The following is an 18,685-nucleotide window of genomic DNA, read 5'->3' as shown; positions in this document are numbered from 1 at the left end:
AGGGTATTGAAGTTGAGGGTGTCCATGCGCTAAAGCTTTAGGTGGATTGTCCGGTTAGACACTGAAGTCCCTGGAGCAGTGCGGAAAAGCTGAGCCAAGTGGAATCGTTTATTGAATACTACATTCTCCATAAAGCCTAATGAGATGGAGGTTTGTTATGATGATTTTGAAGACCAAGAAACTGAAAGATTTTATAATTTGACCGAGACACTCTAGCCGGAAAGCATTAGATCACAGTGAATATTCACGTCTGCTTGGCTCCAAACCAGTAATTTTTTCCAACTACATTATTTGGCCTTCTCAGTGAATTTGCACAAGGAATCGGGATGTTGCTGGATAACAGAAAGGGTAAAAGGAGGTACCGCCAGACCTGTGACTGGCAGCCGAGAAGAGATTTCAGCAGGAACGTTGAAAACATGGCAAGCAACTGTATAGAGTGACGTACACACAGCTGGCAGTGTAAAAGCTCTCCTGGGGTGGCAGCCACCGAAACGCCATACAGAGCAGAAGACCGAGAGCCACACAACAAGAAGAAAACTTTGTCGGAGGTCCTGACTGGCAAAGCGGTTAACGAATCCAATGAGGAACCATGAGGTTGCAGGTTCGGTCCCTGCCCTTGCTCAGTGGGTTAAGGATCCGGCATTGCCGTGAGCTGTGGTGGAGGTCACAGAGGTGGCTCAGATCCTGCGTTGCTGTGGCTCTGGCGTAGGCCAGCGGCTCCAGCTCTGATTCGACCCCTAGCCTGGGAACCTCCATCTGCTGCATGAGCAGCCCTAGAAAAGGCAAAAAAGGAAAAAAAAAAAAAAAAAAGGAAAACTGTGTCAAGAGAAAACAGTTGATAAAAGCTGATCCTGAGATGGTCTAGACGTCGAGTTTGACAAATACTTTATAGCAGCTACTATAAAAGCTGTCAGGTGCTGAAAGGGAGATAGGAGCTTAATGAGTGAACACAGAGGTAATCTCAGCAAAGAAATAAAAACTACCAAAAATAACTAAATGGAAATTATAGAAGTGGAGATTATAACTGAAATGAAGAAATTCACTGGGTGGCTTAATAGTACATTGGAAATGGCAAAAGAGCCAGTGAACCCCAAAGACCAAAAAAGTTGAACATGAAAAGAGCTTTAATCTAATGTGTATATAACGAGAGTTTCCGAAGGAACAAAGAGTGAGACTAGGGCAAGAAATACCTTTGAGGAAATGATGGCCTACATTTTTCCAAATTTCTTTAAAAGCATTGACTTTCAGGTATAGAAATCTCGGTTCTCCTTTAAGGAGGATCATAAAAAGAAACACATCTAGGAATATCATGGTCAAACTGCCAAAAAGCCAGAGAGAGAGGAACTTTGAAAGTGGTCAGAGGAAAAATAAAAAGACACATTATATATACATGAACCACATTAAGAATGACAGTTAACCTCTCTCATCCAAAACAACAGAGTCCTGAGTTTCCCCTGGTGGCTCAGCGGAAACGAATCCGACTAGCATCCATGAGGACACGAGTTTGATCCCTGGCCTTGCTCAGTGGGGTAAGGATCCGGCATTGCCGTGAGCTCTGGTGTGGGTCGCAGACGTGGCTCGGATCCCGCGTTGCTGTGGCTGTGGTGTAGGCTGGCAGCTGAGCCTAGCCTGGGAACCTCCATATGCCGTGGGTGTGGCCCTAAAAAGACAAAAAAGAAAGGAAGAGAAAAGAAAAACAACAGAGCCCTGAGGGTGGTAGAACAACAGCTTTAAAGTGCTAAAAGGGGAAAAAAAAAAACCCCACCCTGTCACCCTAGAATTTTCTATCCAGTAAAGAAACGATTATAAGTGAAGATGAAATAAAAATATTCCCGACCCATGAAATATGAGCAAATTCACTGCTGCTAGCACTGTGCTGCCAGAAATGCCAAAAGCTGGTTTTTGGGTCTAGAGGAAAGAACACTGCATGGAAGCCCGGATCTGCAGGAAAGAATGAAGAGCACCGGAGACGGCAAACGTGCGGGCGCCTGTAAATACTGTTTTGTCTCTTAATTTCTTCCCAACATAGCTGCTCGTTTAAAATCCCGTGGATGCAGTTCCCATTGTGGCTCAGGGGAAACGAATCTGACTAGTATACACGAGGACCCAGGTTCAATCCCTGGCCTCGCTCCCTAGGTTAAGGATCCGGCGTTGCCGTGACCTGGGGTGTAGGTTGCAGGTGCGCCTCTGCTCCCGCATGGCTCTGGCTGTGGCTGTGGCGTAGGCCAGCGGCTACAACTCTGATTCGGCCCCTAGCCTGGGAATTTCCATGTGCCGGAGGTATGGCCCTAAAAAGACAAAAAATAAAATAACATGGAGTTGTCGGTGTAGGTAGGTGTGGAAAAAGTTGGAAGGATAGTAAAAGGGTAGGGTAGGGAAGAGCGCGTAAGCTGAATTACGCACGTGCAGGTTCTTACGGTGACATGGGAGGAGGGAGGAGTAAATACGAGTGCGAAGTGGAAGAGCGTCACAGCTAAATATGGACGCACTAAGGAGGCCTGTTGTTCGCCATGGAGAAGTCACTAAGTACTAACACCAAAGAGAAGGACTAAAGCCAATGAAGGAAATCCAGCGGGATATAAACCTATGTCAGTTATATGAAAGAAAGCAAGAAATGGGCAACAGCAGAATGAAAACAGACAAATAGAAGACAACAATACAGTGGATTTTAAACCAGCCATATCAGTGACTGCTCTAAATGTCTTTTTGTCTTCTTTTTTTGTCTCTTTAGGGCCACGCCTGCAGCATATGGAGGTTCCCAGGCCAGGGGTCCAATCGGAGCTGTAGCTGTCGGCCTGCACCACAGCCACAGCAACGTGGGATCCGAGCTGCATCTGTGACCTACACCACAGCTCATGGCAACGCCAGATCCTTAACCCACTGAGCGAGGCCAGGGATCGAACCCATGTCCTCTTTGTTGCTAGTCAGGTTCACTAACCGCTGAGCCATGGCGGGAACTCCAATGATTCTTCTAAATGTAAATGGACTAACACACCAAATAAAAGGCCAGCCTTATCAGACTAGATGAAAAAGTGAGAAGTAGCTCTAAGCTCTCTAAGAGATGTACTTTAGTATGTTTTGTTGTCGTTGTTTTTGCAGCAGCATGATATGGATCCGTTTCCAGACCGGGAATTGAACAGCCTCAGCAGTGCAAATGCAGGGTCCTAACCACTAGACCACCAGGGAACTCCTTAAGAGAGAGACACCGATTTTATTTTTTGTCTTTTTAGGGCCGCACCTGTGGCATATGGAAGTTCCCAGGCTAGGTATCCAGTTCATGCTGTAGTTGCTGGCCTATGCTACAGCCACAGCAATGTGGGATCCAAGCCACATCTGTGACCTACACCACAGCTCACGGCAATGCCAGATCCTTAACCCACTGAGCAAGGCCAGGGATTGAGCCTGCGTCCTCACGGATACTAGTCAGATTCGTTTCCACTGAGCCATCATGGGAACTCCAAAACACAGATTTTATTAAAGGCAAAAGAGTTATCATACAAATGGTATGCATAAGAAAGTTATGTGGGGAGTTCCTGACGTGGTGCATCGGAAATGAATCCGACTAATATCCACAAGGTTGCAGGTTCAATCCCTGGCTTCGCTCAGTGGGTTAAGGATCCAGTGTTGCCATGAGCTGAGGTGTAGGCCACAGATGCGGCTCGTCTCTGACGATGCTGTGGCCATAGTGTTGGCTGGTAGCTGCAGCTCCCATTGGACCCCTAGCCTGGGAACTTCCATATGCCACAGGTATGTGGCCTTAAAAGGAAAAAAAAGAAAGAAAGTTATGTGGCTGTATTAATACCAAAGCCCTTCAGGACAAGCGGTATTGTAAAGAACTGGAGCTCTCACGATCTCTAATGAGGGAGAAATAAATGCCCTGAACGTGTCCCTACCTGACCAGAGCTTCAAAATATGTGAAGAGAAAAATGGAGAGTCACGAGAGAGAAAGAGCAAATCTAAAATCACAGTAGGAGGTCTGATGCCCCTCTCAACAACTGTCAGAACAAGGATAGAGGACATAAGCGTGTAGCTCTGACACGGTTCACCACGCCGACTCTTAGAGATATATGCCCACCGACGGCCAAGTGCACACGGAACCCCCGCCAACAGAGACCGTAGGCACAAAACAAGGCTCAACAAATTTCAAAGGATTAAATTTCACAGAGTATTTTCTCTGTAACATTAAAAACCAGTAACAATAAGATACCTAGAAAATCCCCAACTATTTGAAGTTAGCACACTTCTAAGCAACTCATGCATCAAAGAGACTCCAGGGGAAATTAGAAAATATTTTGGACTGAATAGTAATAAAAAACAAAACACATCAAAATGTGTGGGATGTAGCTTAAGCAGTGCTTGGAGAGTCTATAAGCTTTAAAGTCCTTGATTAGAAAAGGAGTTCCCGCTGTGGCACAGGGGGTTAAGAACCCTACTGCAGCGGCTTGGATTGCTGCAGAGGTGTGGTTAGATCCCTGGCCCAGCGCAGTGGGTTAAAGGATCCAGAGTAGGTTGTAGCTGTGGCTCGGATTCAATCCCTGGTGTGGGAACTCAATAAATAAAGAAGAAAAACTTGGAATCAGTGATCTATATTCTCAGCTTAAGAATCTAGAAAAAGAGGAGCAAGTTCAACCCAAAGTAATTAAAAGGAGATAAATCCCAAAGATCAAAGCAGTAATTGATGAAACAGAAAAAAGTGCAAACAATAGAAAATATCAACAAAGCCAAAATTTGGTTCTTTGAAAAAGATGAATGCATCAAGTAACACACATCAAGAAATAAAAAGAGAAAATATAAATGATCAATATCAGGAATGAGAGAAGTTTTATCTTAAAAGACATTAAAAAGGATTACCAGGGAATATTGTGAAAAACTTTATATACTAACTAGCAATTTAGATGAAATGGACAGATGCTTTGAAAAACACAACTTATCAAAATCTCAAGAGGAAAAAGAATATATTAATTTTTTTTTTTTGTCTTTTTGCTATTTCTTTGGGCTGCTCCTGCAGCATATGGAGGTTCCCAGGCTAGGGGTCTAATCAGAGCTGTAGCCGCCAGCCTACGCCAGAGCCACAGCAACGCAGGATCCAAGCCGCGTCTGCAACCTACACCACAGCTCACGGCAACGCCGGATCATTAACCCACTGAGCAAGGGCAGGGACCGAACCCGCAACCTCATGGTTCCTAGTCGGATTCGTTAACCACTGTGCCACGACAGGAACTCCTATTAAATTTTTAAATTCATAAAAATATTCCCAGTTAGCTGGGTACATAAATTATACACAATATTAAGAAAAAAGTGGAAACTTAGGCACGCTTTTTCAGAAAATGAGTAGATAACTTTTCAAATCATTTTAAAATGATACCATAACCCTCATACCAAGTTCTGAAAAGATACTTCAAGAAAAGAAATTATAGACCATGAACTTCCACAAATAAAAATTTTTAAAAGTCCTTAATGATATTAAGTACGATTCAGCAGCATATGAAAACAAGAACACATGATCAAGTGGCGAGTATCCCAAGAATGCAAAGTTGATTCAGCATTCAAAAATCAGTCAGTGCAATGCATGATATTAACAGAACGAAGGAAAAAAGTGTAAGATCATCTCATCAATAGAAAAAGCACTTGATACAACGCAACACTTTGTAACTCTCAGCAAGCTAGCCATAGAAAGGAATTTTCTCAGTTGATGAAGGGCGTCTATTAAAATTTACAGCTAATCACATGCTTAACTGTGAAGTATTGAGCACTTTCTCCATAAGATCAGGCACAAGACAAGAATGTCCACTCTCACTGCTTCTATTCGCATTGCACCAGAAATCCCTATCAGTGCAATAAGAAAGAGAAATAGGAGTTCCTGTCGTGGCACAGTGGAAACGAACTGACTGGCAGCCATGAGGATGCCAGTTCGATCTCTGGCATCACTCAGTGGGTTAAGGATCTGGCGTTGCCATCAGCTGTGGTGTAGGTTTGCAGACACAGCTTAGATCCTGTGTGGCTGTGGCTGTGGTGTAGGCTGGCAGCTACAGCTCCAATTCGACCCCTAGCCTGGGAACTTGCATGTGCTGACGGTGCGGGCCCTAAAAAGACCAAAAAAAAAAAATTATTTTAAAATGGGAAAGGACATAATACTGTCTCTAGGGGGGATATAACATGATTTTCTACACAGAGTCCGGAGGAATCTATATAAGAAAACAAACTATAAACCTATTAGATTAAATAAGTGAATTTAGCAGTGTCACAGCATACAACCTATTGAAGTCATTATTTATATCTTAAAAACAACTGGAAATCAAACATTTTAAATATCATCCAGAAGCTTAAAAGATTTAGGAATAAAACTCAGTGAATGCTATACACGGAAAATTACTAAATACTGCTGAGCTAAAGGAGACGTGGGCAAATGAAGAGATACTCCATGTCCATAAACCAGAAGAGTCTATAGTACTGAGGTGCCCATCTCTCCCAAACTGAGCCATAGACTCAACACAATCCCAACAATCTCAATCTCATCAGGCTGTTTTCTTAGACACCGGCAGACTCCTGCTGAGACTTAGATGGAAACATGCAAGAGACCTAGAAGAGCCAAAACAGCTTTGAAAAAGAACGGAGTTGAATGTAAACTGGTACGGCCACTATGGAGAACAGTCTGGAGATACCTTAGAAATCTATCCATAGAACTTCCATATGACCCCGCAATCCCACTCTTGGGCATAGATCCGGACAAAACTCTACTTAAAAGAGACACATGCACCCGCATGTTCATTGCAGCACTGTTCACAATAGCTAGGACACGGAAACAACCCAAATGTCCATCGACAGATGATTGGATTCGGAAGATGTGGTACATATACACAATGGAATACTCCTCAGCCATAGAAAAGAACAACATAATGCCATTTGCAGCAACATGGATGGAACTAGAGAATCTCATACTGAGTGAAATAAGTCAGAAAGACAAAAACAAATACCATATGATATCACTTATAACTGGATTCTAATATCCAGCACAAATGAACATCTCCACAGAAAAGAAAATCATGGACTTGGAGAAAAGACTTGTGGCTGCCTGATGGAAGGGGGAGGGAGTGGGAGGGATCGGGAGCTTGGGGTTATCGGATACAACTTGGAATGGATTTACAATGAGATCCTGCTGAGTAGCATTGAGAGCTATGTCTAGATACTTAAATTGCAGCAGAACAAAGGGTGGAAAAAAAATGTATACATGTAAGTGTAACTTGGCCCCCATGCTGTACAGCGGAAAAATTAAAGAAAAAGAAAAAGAACAGAAATAAATTAATTTAAAAAAAAGGAAAAGAACAGGACTTACCTTTTGATTTCGACACCTACTGTGTCCACTTACAGTGAGGTATTGGTGTAAGGACGTGGGTGTGACCTAAAGGAACAGACCAGTGACTCCAATATACAGGGGTTACCATTTGGTTTTCACCAAGTGTGCCGAGAAAATTCAATGGGGAGAGGGCAGTGGAGGAGCTGGAGCAACTTCATGTCTGTGGGGGAAAATGAGCCTTGAATCCTACCTCACGACATCCATAGAAATCAATTATAAATGGATTATAGGCCAAACTATAAAAGATAAAACTATAAAACTTAAAAAAATTGGAGAAAAGTCTGTGTGAACTTGGTTAGAGGCAAAGATTTCTTAAGATACAAAAATTGGGAGTTCCCGTCGTGGCGCAGTGGTTAACGAATCCGACTAGGAACCATGAGATTGCATGTTCGGTCCCTGCCCTTGCTCAGTGGGTTAATGATCCGGCGTTGCCGTGAGCTGTGGTGTAGGTTGCAGACGTGGCTCGGATCCTGCGTTGCTGTGGCTGTGGTGTAGGCCAGTGGCTACAGCTCCGATTCGACCCCTAGCCTGGGAACCTCCACATGCCGTGGGAGCGGCCCAAAGAAATAGCAAAAAAAAAATACAAAAAAAAAAAAATACAAAAATTGTATTTTACCAAAATTAAAAACTGTCCCTTATGCTGGCAGTTCCCACTGTGATGCAGTGGAAGGGAACCTGACGAGTGTCCATGAGGACGCGGGTTCAATCCCTGGCCCCGCCCAGGGTTAAGGATCCGGTGTTGCCCTGAGCTGTGGTGTAGGTGGAAGACACAGCTCGGACCTGGTATTGCTGTGGCTGTGGTGTAGGCTGGCGGCTACAGCTCCAATTTGATCCCTAGACTGGAAACTTCCATATGGCCCTAAAGAAGCAAAAAAAGTAAAAAATTTAAAAATAAAAGACACTGTTAAGAAAATGACAAAAATAAACCATAGACAGAAAAATCTTCATGATACATGTATCTGACAAAGGACTCACACCTAAACACATAAAAAGCTCTTACAACTCAGGAAGAAAAGCTCCATACTTAAAAAACAGCTAAAAGACTTGAGCAGACACGTCACAAGAAAAATGTATGCTTGCTAATAGCCCATGGAAAGGCGCTTGACAGTATGAGGCATCCGTGAACTGCAAATTAAAACCACATGCAATAACACTCAGCACCTACCAGGGAGATTATAATTAGAAAGACTGATAAGAAACAGTGTTTGCAACACGTAGAGCAACAGAAACCCTCACACTTTGCTGATAGGAGTGTCAACTGATACAACAGACTGAATGTATAAGACCCAGGAGTTCTGCTCACAGGTAACTCCCCAAGTGAAATGAAAGCACGGACTGCTCTCAGACTGACGCGTGAGTGTCCATAGCAGCGTTAGTCTGAGTTGTCAAAACCTGGAAACAATTGAAAAAACCATCAGTGTCGGTGGATCTACAAACGTGACCTTTTCATGATGGGACATCACTCAGCAAGGAGGCAGAACCACCCACCTACCGACGCACACCAAACAGGGAAGACTCTCCAATCATGCGGAGTGAAAGAAGCCAGACCTGGTAACTGTACGCTGTGTATGACGTTCTAGAACAGGCAAAGCTAATCCGCAGTGATCGACCACCGCAGACCAGACTGAAATTCCTGGGACAGTGCGTTAGAGGGGTTGACAGCCACAGGGTGTGGGGGGATGAAAATGCAGCTCTCTACATCTGTCAGAACTTGGGGAGCTCCTGAAAAGGGGTACATTTTCTTCTACGGCAATACTGTCTTAATAAAGTTGACCTGACAAAAGTGCGCACATGCTGTAACTCCAGCGTCTCTGCGATGGTGGCACTTTTCTGTCTGCCGTGGTCAGATCAGGCCTCCATCAGCCACAGTTTCCAAACCCTCCTACTCGCTGTCTGCCCACAAATCTGTCCTTGGTCCTAGAGGCGGGATTTGGGGAGAAGCGGGACGACACCCCTCACTCAGAGGGAGAGACCACAGCTTATTCAGACGTGACCAGGTCCCCACACGCCAGATGCATACAACCCCCTGGGACGCCGTGTGCCGGGAGCAGGCCCGGGGAGGCCGGGGAGGGGGGCGGGTGATGCGCTCGAGCGGACTCACGCCTGGTCTCCCCGCTGTTCTTCGCCCCCCTCAGACCCGGAGCAGAGCTGTCAGCCGGTGCTGGAGACCCTGCGCCAGGCCATGGCCGGCACGGTGTACGCCCACGACACCTTGGAGCTGCAGACGCTGCAGCCCGGGGTCAACTTCCTCGCCACGGCCACGGTGCCAGGCTTCTGCGAGCGCCCGCTGTGCCCGCGCCTCTCTCGACTCTTCACGGTGCTGGCCCTGGGCAGCATGACCCAGGCCACACTGCTGGGCAGGCACGCGCCCGGCATCCAGGCCTGGCTTGAGCGCTTCTCCTCCGTGGAGCGGCAGGGCCTTCTAGCGAAAGCCCTGGTCCAGGCCTCGGTGGGCGCCTGGGAGGCCGTGGGCCGCTGCTTCCTGCCCTCACCCCTCCGCCCGCACTACCGCTTCTCTCCGCACTCCGTGGGCCAGCTGCTGGGCAGCCTGCAGCTGCTGCCCAGCAGGGCAGGCTCCCGGGGTCCGGTGGACTGTCCCAGCCACCAGGAGCACTTGCGCCGGGTGTCCGGCCTCCGGGGCACCCGCCTGGCGATCGCCATGGCCACACGCAATATTGTGCGCCTTTGGTTGCACGAGGCCCAGAGGACCTTCTGCGACCGGCTGGACAGCCCCGGGGAACGCTCCTTCTGTGCCAACCTGCTCCTAGAGGTCGCGCAGAGCGTCTTCTGCGGTGGGCCGGCGCCCCAGAGCCTGGACCAGGGCTGCGAGGAGGAGGAGGAGGAGGAGGAGGAGGAGAAGGTGCCCGAAGTGGAATCTGAAGGGGAGCTGGCCCCGTGGGAGGACCTGAGCAGCAGCGGCAGTGAGACGGAGGGGGACGACGACCCGAGGGGCCTCGAAGTCCCCGCAGACCCGCCGCCCAGTGCCGCGGCACCACCCGCAGCGCCGGGAAAGAAGGAGCCCACGGACAGCCTCCATCAGGAGCCAGGCCGGGAGGAAGGCAGTGGGGCCTCCAGCCGCAGACTCCAGCCGAATAAATCCAAGAGCTGGTGGCAGAAGGCCACTCAGATAGACCTGATCTCACCCCTGTTGCTACCAGTGCTCCTACTCCGTCCCCAGGAAAAGCCCTCAGACCTGGTCTTCAGTCGGGAGCTGATGGTGGGGTCCGACTCGGAGAGCTCCAGCTTGTACCTGGAGCGCCCCTGGGAGAGCCTGGAGGAGCAGCTGGCCACCTCGGCCTCTCGGCTGCAGCTGAGCCCCCACCTCACCCGGTGCCGCTCGATGGCCCAGCACGTGGCCCGCCTGGTCCGGGTGCTGGCCAGGCCCCGGCAGCATGGCCTCCTGCTCTCGGGGGCTCAGAGCACTGGGCGCCGTGCTGCCGTCACTCTGGCTGCTGGTATTTGCCAGGCCCGCCTCTTCCACCTGCCATCTGGGCCAGAGGGGGCCGTGCTCCAGTGTCTGCAGGACGCCAGCTGGCATGCAGGCATGTTCGGCCAGCCGGTGGCCCTGCTGGTGCCCGAGGATGTGGCTCCGACCAGCCTTCATCGTCTGCTGGCCCTGGCCACCTCGGGCTCATTCCCTGACCAGTACACGGAGGCGGACCTGGACCGCATGGAAGAGCATCTCCCCGGAGAGAACCTCGGTGCCAAGCAGAACAGCAGGAAGGAAGGGCTCTTGCAGAGGTGAGGCCAGGAAGCTCCCCCAGGGGCCGCTCTGCTCCTGCTCCATCCTGGCCACAAAGGCCCAAACCCAACCGAACCAAAGCTAAGGGCTACGCTGAGGGCTCAGAAGGTCAGCACTAAGGGGTCAGGGTTGTGACGGGGGGACCTGGGCGGGCAAGAGGGGATCCAGGGGAGGCCGGTATCCAAGCTCCTGCCTCGCAGGTTCTACCAGCAAGTGTGCAGCCACCTGCACCTGTTCATCCTGTTGGGCGATGCCCAGGCCCAGAGACAGCTGCCCTCCACCCTTTTCCTGAGGCTCCTGCAGCTAGCCGTGGCCAGCACGGACCGCTATGAACCCTGGGACCAAGATTCCCTGGTCAGCGTGGCCCGGCACCGCCTGGAGGGTGCCCAGAGCCCACGCTTTGAGGACGGTGAGCCCTCTAGCTGCCCTCGCCGCTCGTCTCGGCCAGTTCTAAAGAGGATCCGTACTCAAGCCTCTCTCTCTAGAACCTCGCTGAGCCCCCTTCTCCCTTTCTGCCCACCTTCCTGCGCCGGGAGAGGGCCCCTTTTCTTTCTTATTCCCCAAGAGCTCACACGTCCAGGCTAAAGCCATGCCCGTTACAGACTCCTTGAAGCACCCGGACCTCCAGGCCTCAATTCCCAGCGTGGCCAAAGCCATGGCTCTCATCCACCTCTCGGCCGCCAGCTACCAGGGGCACCTGTGTCCTGACCTGGCACTCGTCACCCCCAAGACTTTCCTGGACTTCCTGGACACCTTCGTGCTGCTGCAGCGACAGATGGCCCTGCGGCTAGAAGACAAGGCCCAGCGGTGAGTGGCCCCCACCCCCGAGCCTCCCTCGGCTCCCTCGGCTCCCTCGGTGCACTCACTGGCACCCTGTGTCTCCAGGATCCAGAACGCCCTGGAGAACCTTTGGGTGCTGACAGAACAGCACAGCGCCCAGGCCGACCTGATCTGCAGCTTGAAGCAGCAGCTGAAGGGCTCCCGCAAGGTGAGGCCTGCTCAGCAGGGTCAGAGTGGGGGCCCAAAGGGGACCTCAGGGGACCAGCCCTCCAGAAGCTCAGTTGAGGCTCCTGAGAGCCCCCCTGCCCAGGGGTCGCTCATCCCTGCTGCCGCTTGTCTGCCGCTCAGGCTCAGAGGTCTCAGGGCTCGACTGAAAGTGGGCAGATTCTTCCAGACGCAGGGGACTCAAGCGTCCACTTCTGGTTGTCCCTCGTACCCTGGCCGCTCCTGACAGAGTCCCCTGCGGGCGGGGCAGGGTTACCTGCTCGAGGCTACCTCGCCCTCGAGTCCTCCTCTCGCTTCTCCACCGCTGCTGCCGGCTCGCCCTTGGAAGTCGTCCCCTCCCCGCTGTGTCCCTGCACCACGTACTTCCCCCAAAGCAGCGCAGAGACCAAGAGACACGCACCGTGGGCTGCAGCGGGGGGCGCAGGTGGTCAGGGCTGGGAATGGATTGCAGTGGCCCACTAGACCTCAGTGACCTGAATGTCCCTGTCACCCTCCTCAGGACACTCCCAGCGACAGGCTTTTCTCCTCCCCTCTCCCCAGTACGGTTCCACAATGGTTTTCAGCCTTTTTTTTTTTTTTTTTTTGGTCTTTTTAGGGCCGCACCCGTGGCATATGGCAGTCCCCAGGCTAGGGGTCAAGTCAGAGCTGCAGCTCCGGGCCTGCACCACCGTTCACAGCATAGCCGGATCCTTAACCCAGTAAGCGAGGCTAAGGATCAAACCCATGTCCTCATGGATGCTAGTGGATACTAGCCAGGTTCGTTACCACTGCACCACGACGGGAATTCCTCCTGTTGCTTTCTTATACAGAGCATTTTCTGATCTGAATAAAACAAACTATTCATATCTAGCTAAAACTGGTGGCAGTGGGGTCATTACACCTTCTGTAGATGAACACTCTTAGTTAAAAGTGTTTTCCCAGGAGTTCCCAGTGTGGTGCAGTGGGTTAAGGATCTGACTGCAGCAGCTTGGGTTGCTGCAAAGGCACAGGTTCTAGCCCTGGCCTGAGCAGTGGGTTAAAGATCCGGTGTTGCTCAGCTGCTCAGTCCCCAGCCTGGGAACGTCCATATGCCACAGGTGAGGCCATAAAAAGTCATTTTAAAAAGTTATCACAAAATATAGAGAAGTTTGGGGAGTCCCCGTTGTGGCTCAGTGAGTTATAAACCCAACTAGTATCCATGAGGATACAGGTTCGATCCCTGGCTTTGCTCAGTGGGTTAAGGATCCGGCGTTGCCGTGAGCTGTGGTGTAGGTGGCAGAGGCGGCTTGGATCTGGCGTGGCTGTGGCTGTGGCGTAGGCTGGCAGCTGTAGCTCTGATTCGACCCCTAGTCTGGAAACTTCCATATGCCGCAGGTGGGTCCTAAAAAAATAAAAGAAAGAGAAGTTTTTCCTTCGTTTTCAATTAAGAATTCTAAAATCGCGTTTTTTCCCATTCCTCGTACACAAGCCCTTGACGAAGGCGCAGGGATAAGTACAGTGAGGTGGACGGTGAGCAGCTCAGGAGCAGAGCATCTGACTGCCTTTCCGGTGGGCTCTAGGGTGTCTGCCTACACGGTTTTCACTGTGCTCGGTGTAGACGGTGCTCTCGGCGGTCCTCACAGCACAGGTGCCTCCTGCCTCCCACCGCGGAGGATCACCGGCTTAGACTGAAGCCCCAGAGCCACTGCGACCCAGAAGAGTGAAGCCGTTCGTAGATGGACAGGGTTCTCTTTCTCATGGTTTCCAAATTCCGGTTTCTCGTCTTGGACCCTACGCTCCCCTGATGATTAATCCCAGGAATTGCTGCTCTGGTTTAGAGGTGCTATTGCTCTTTGATCCCTGGGTCAGTTACAACACGAGAGCACAGCATAAGAAGCTCAGAGCCTGGATAAGAGGGTTCATGGTCTCAGGGGCACTTCCTCAACAGCCACTAAAGTGTGTACTTCTTTCAGCATCGCCCCCCGCCCCCCCCCGCCCCGGAAGCGGCACCACCGTCCACTCAGTCACCTCAGCCACGTCCCAGGGGTCCGTTTGGATCCCTCTCCATCCCCTTCCCTCTCATATCCAGTCGGCTCATTCATTCATTTCCTCTCTGTGTGCAACAAAAGTCCGTGGAACCCTGTATTTGCTGTCCAGACGCTCGTTAATATCCTTGTCTGTGTCTGCATGTAGGTTTCATGTCTGGGTAGACAGATGAAATTCTCACCTCAGCTTTCCCAAGGAGGCCACTGTTTCTTCCATTTTGCGGATGAGAAAACGCAGAGGGAGGTTATAGGACGAGAATTAAATGAGATCTCACATGTCAAGTATTTCAAAGTGCTGGCACATAGCAAGAGCCTAAAAATGTTGGCATCTGTTAGTATTAGGCTAGATGGCCTCCTTATAATAAAAAAGGTAAGGCACTGCTCTGGCATCCACGGAGCCTGGTTTACTAGAAGACAGAAGCTCATGCGGGCAATTACAAAACAGTCTGTAAGGACAGGCTGAGTCCAGGGGCTCTGAAGCATCAAGAAAGACTAGAGGAGTTCCTGTCATGGCTCAACGGTAACGAACCCAACTAGCATCCATGAGGACGTGGGTTCAATCCCTGGCCTTGCTCAGTGGGCTAAGGATCTGGCATTGCCATGAGCTGTGGTGTAGGTCACAGACGAAGCTCCCACGTTTCTGTGGCTGTGGTGTAGGCTGGCAGCTGCAGCTCCAATTCAACCCCGGCCCAGGAACTTCCATATGCTGCAGGTGCGGCCCTAAAATAAGCCAAAAAAAAAAAATGTATGTAGCCCAAGGGTTAAGCATGCGGACTTTGGATCAGCCTGCCCAGGCCGGTAGTAGGTCAGAAGCATCCACTCGGGGCTGCGTGACTGGGTGTGTGACACACAGACCCGTAAGGGATGCTTTCGGGGCTCAGCATGGATCTGCGGCCTATCTGGAGCTCAGCTTGGTCACCCTGACCACCAAGGCTGGAGCTCATCTGAGTCCGAGCCCCCGAGGTCCTCCCTGGGCCCCGCCTGTCCAGGAGCTGGAGCGGCAGAGCCTGCACTCTGTTGGCAGAGCCTGGGCGAAGTGCAGCATCAGCTGGAGCAGAGCAAGCTGCTGTACAAGCGGCAGCTGGCGGAGTGTCGGCAGCAGGAGCACTTCCTTGGCAACCTGACCAAGCAGCACGATGCCCTGCGGACTCAGCACGAGGCCTTCCTGGAGCAGGTGGGCTCTGCTGCCACCCGCCCCGCTCTTGGCAGGGGACACCCCCTCTCGGATGCCCAGGGAGAGGATGGGTTGACTTGTCAGGGAGGAGGCGGTGGCTTGCTGTGTGGCCCCTCAGGAGACCCCGGGGAAAGATGATCCTTCCGGGAAGAACCCCGAAGAGGCCGTCTCTCCTCCTCTAGATGGGCAAGGCGTTTCTGGGGCCCCTGAGCCAGCTGCAGGTGACTGACTTTGAGGAGATTCGGAGCTACCGAGCACCCCCGGGGGCTGTGGTCCAGGTGACCGATGCTCTGTGTGACCTGTTCCACCGCGAAACGGGCTGGGCCAGTGCCAAGCAGCTGTTGGGCACTCAGGATTTCTATCAGGTGGGGTTCAGTGGAGGAGCCAATGGAGCCCTAACAGGGAGCCTTCGGGTAGGGGGGCGGTTAGAGCCTCTGTGGCTTCCCCGCCCCTCTTACCACACACTCTCCCAGGAGCTGGTGTTCTTTCCCAAAGAGAAGATGACCGACTCGGAGATGGTAAAGCTAAGCCGAGCTCTGAAGGCTCCAGGTATGAGCGACGCAGCCTTGGGGGCGGTGAGCGTACCTGCTGCTCGCCTGGCAGCCTGGCTCTGGGCGGTTCTGTGCTACGGGCTGGCACAGCGCCGAGGACTGGCCACGGGCCTGCTGCTGCGGCAGGTGGAGGCCACCCTGGCTCGGGAGCAGGCCCGCCTGGGCCACTACCAGTTCCAGGCCCAGGAGATGCTAGAGCACAGTTTGGCCCTGACCAAGAAGCTGGAGGAGGCCCAGGCTGCCTACAGGCACGTGGGAGAGATGCTCAGTCGGACGCAGAGCGGCCGTGGTTGCAAGTGGTCCATCAAGGCCGCACTCTTCACACCCATGCATTCCTGGACCACAGAGCTCCAGGTAACCAGCCCCCCAGGTCTGCCTCCCCCAGTTCAATTCGCCCCGCTGCCCCCTTGGCCGCCCCACTCCCTGCCCCCCTTGCCAGGCTCCACACCATGCCTGGCTCCCTCGCCATGGCCCCTCGGCCTGTACCCCCCCCCCCGCCTACCCACCCCCCGGTCTTCCCTCCACCCCAGAAGCTGAAGAGACACCTCACAACCGTGCTTGGCGATGCCCTCCTGTGTTCTGCTGCCATCAGCTACCTGGGTCCCTTCCCAGTGGCGCGGCGACAGGAGCTGCTGGACAAGTGGCTGGCTCTCTGCAGGGGCTGTCCGGAGCCCCTGGGCCCTGATGACGTGGCCCAGGCGCTGAAGCACGTGCAGAAACCGGTCACTAAGCCGCCCAGGAACCCCCTGCTGTCCACACGCTCTCCCTTCAGCCTCCTGTCCTCACTGAGCTCGGAATCGGAACAGTTCCAGTGGGACCGAGCGCTGAAGCCCCAGGCAAAGTCAGCCCGCCTGGCAGCGCTGCTCCTGCGAAGCCGCACGCACTACTCCAGCTGTCGCTGGCCCCTGCTGCTGGACCCCAGCCACCAGGCCCCCATCTGGCTGAACCCGCTGCCTCCAGAAGAGGCTGGATGCTTGGCCCCAGGTACCCGTGGGGGCAGAGGTGAAGCCGGGCCCAGTAAATACAAGGCTGCAAAGCTGCCCACCCTCTGACCACACACCATCGTCCCCTTGGTGGAGCCACTGAGTCCCTGTGGCCAGGGTGTCCCAGATGTCATCAGCCAGGTCCCAGTTGCTTTGGGGACCCATAGGGCAATGATTCTGGGTCGACCTGGCTGCCCCCGATCGTCCACCTCCCTGGTCTTGCTCAGCGCTGCAAGGAACTTGGACTTCAGGTTTATCCCACGCTGGGGAATTCTGGGGAAATATTTCTATTGGTTGTGCTTGGGTCAGGGCCCCATCAGGGCAGAGCCCAGGGCAACGAGGACAGTGTTTATTTCCCAGAAGGAGGAGCTGGGGGCTGCACTGGTGAGAATAATACAATCTACGAACGGAAGGTGTAGGGTCTGTGACATGCGCTCCGCAGCAGACTCTCGGGTCCGGTATCTGTCCTGTGCCGTGTGACCGAAGGCGACGTATTTACTCTCTCTAAGCCTGCACTCATGTGCCGATAAAATGGGGGCCTTGGTGATACCCGTCTCATAAAGTGCTGTGTTAAGGTAATTCATCCAAAGGCGGCCACGGTGCCTAACACATAATTCTCAGAAATGTTAGTCCTTATCGCCGTCAGTGCCTGCCTGCTGGCATTACTAAGTCCGTCCCCTCGACTGTCCAGCGCCCCTTCCTGCTGTGCCCACACAGAGCATCATAAAAACACCCATTAGGCAACTCTCATGCGCGTAACTATGCATTAGTTTACCGCCTCTCCGCTGAGAGACACCCCCAAGTAACATGGAGCTGCTGCCCCCAGTTCCGAGTCCAGAAACGCTGAATGATGTTCGCTGCTCTCGATCAGCTCTGGATGCGGCTCTTTGCGAGTCTGTGACCTAAGCTAGATCCCACGCCAGATCGCACCATACCGATACCCCGGAGTGAAGCAAAATCAAACCCAGATAACAGTCATCGGTTCGGCTGCCCTGAGTGCTGATGGAGAGCGTCCTTCTCCGGGCCAAAGGTCCCCAGAGCCACCCCTGAAAGAAGGTTGGGCACGAGTCCCATTTTGTTCTCCCATCAGTGTCCATTCCCTGTTGGAATGGGTATGGGGGCTTAGGATTTGCCTTAAAATTAAGCACACACAGATCTCTTGTTACCAGACGGGGGGTTTTCCGGCGAATCCCCTAGACCCTCTCATCGTGTTCCCTGCAGATTTCATGTATACGGACCCTACGAGTGAGTAACCGGAGCCGGAGATCTCGATACATTCTCATTCTTGCATTTAAACCCCGCCTTCCAGCCTCTGTCTCTTAACATTGGTTCTGGGGCTCCACCAATGCCGTTAAGCCTCGGAGTAACGGTCACGCATCTAAACCTCAGCCCTCACCTCACAGCTGTGGTGAGAACACCGTCTGAGGGCGAGCTCAGGCTCTTTGGCCGTGGAGCGAACCAGGCTGTGTCTAAAGCCATCGGGGAGAGAGACGAGGTTCTCTGTCAAGCCGGGAATGCGCGGAGATATGCTTGGGATGAACCTGGAGCATCGGGCCTCCCTGATTCTCCAGATCCCTCCAACAGCCCGCAATTTCCTATTCCGTGAGCCACGAGGTACAGAGTCATTTTTATAAAGTCAACAAGGTGCACACTTCTGTGCTCTGAGGTTGCTGTCAGAAGAGAGGAATTTCCTTAAAGCTTTTTTCTGTTTCTCACATCTAAGTAGCTAAGTCGCCAGCGTGTTCCAGGAGCTTCTACTAAATCCATGAGAGTTCACTGAGTACACGGTCCAAGCCCCACCCAGAAAGCTACCTTCTTACTCGCCCTACAGGCTGGCCACCTTCCCAGTAAAGAAAAGAAAAAGCGAATCCTC

At 52.0% G+C, this 18,685-nt stretch overlaps 1 protein-coding gene across 1 annotated transcript in view; it reads left to right on the top strand.

Annotated features, from left to right (window-relative positions):
- Positions 1-18,685, top strand: part of DNHD1 (dynein heavy chain domain 1) — a 66,141-nt gene that overhangs the window by 37,709 nt on the left and 9,747 nt on the right. The window contains exons 27-34 of the mRNA XM_084974816.1: positions 9,490-11,095; positions 11,297-11,505; positions 11,699-11,903; positions 11,982-12,084; positions 15,129-15,278; positions 15,461-15,643; positions 15,752-16,183; positions 16,360-16,813. Of these exons, the coding sequence (XP_084830942.1) occupies positions 9,490-11,095; positions 11,297-11,505; positions 11,699-11,903; positions 11,982-12,084; positions 15,129-15,278; positions 15,461-15,643; positions 15,752-16,183; positions 16,360-16,813 (3,342 nt within the window). The remainder of the gene's footprint in view (positions 1-9,489; positions 11,096-11,296; positions 11,506-11,698; positions 11,904-11,981; positions 12,085-15,128; positions 15,279-15,460; positions 15,644-15,751; positions 16,184-16,359; positions 16,814-18,685) is intronic.

Source organism: Sus scrofa, chromosome 9 (genome assembly GCF_054392235.1).
Source record: "Sus scrofa isolate SSC_HxYL_T2T_F1_AM1 chromosome 9, Sscrofa_HxYL_maternal_Yorkshire_Landrace_v2.0, whole genome shotgun sequence".
NCBI lineage: Eukaryota > Metazoa > Chordata > Mammalia > Artiodactyla > Suidae > Sus > Sus scrofa.
The sequence above is the reverse complement of the archived record's forward strand: the minus strand, read 5'-3'. Positions and strand labels throughout refer to the sequence as shown.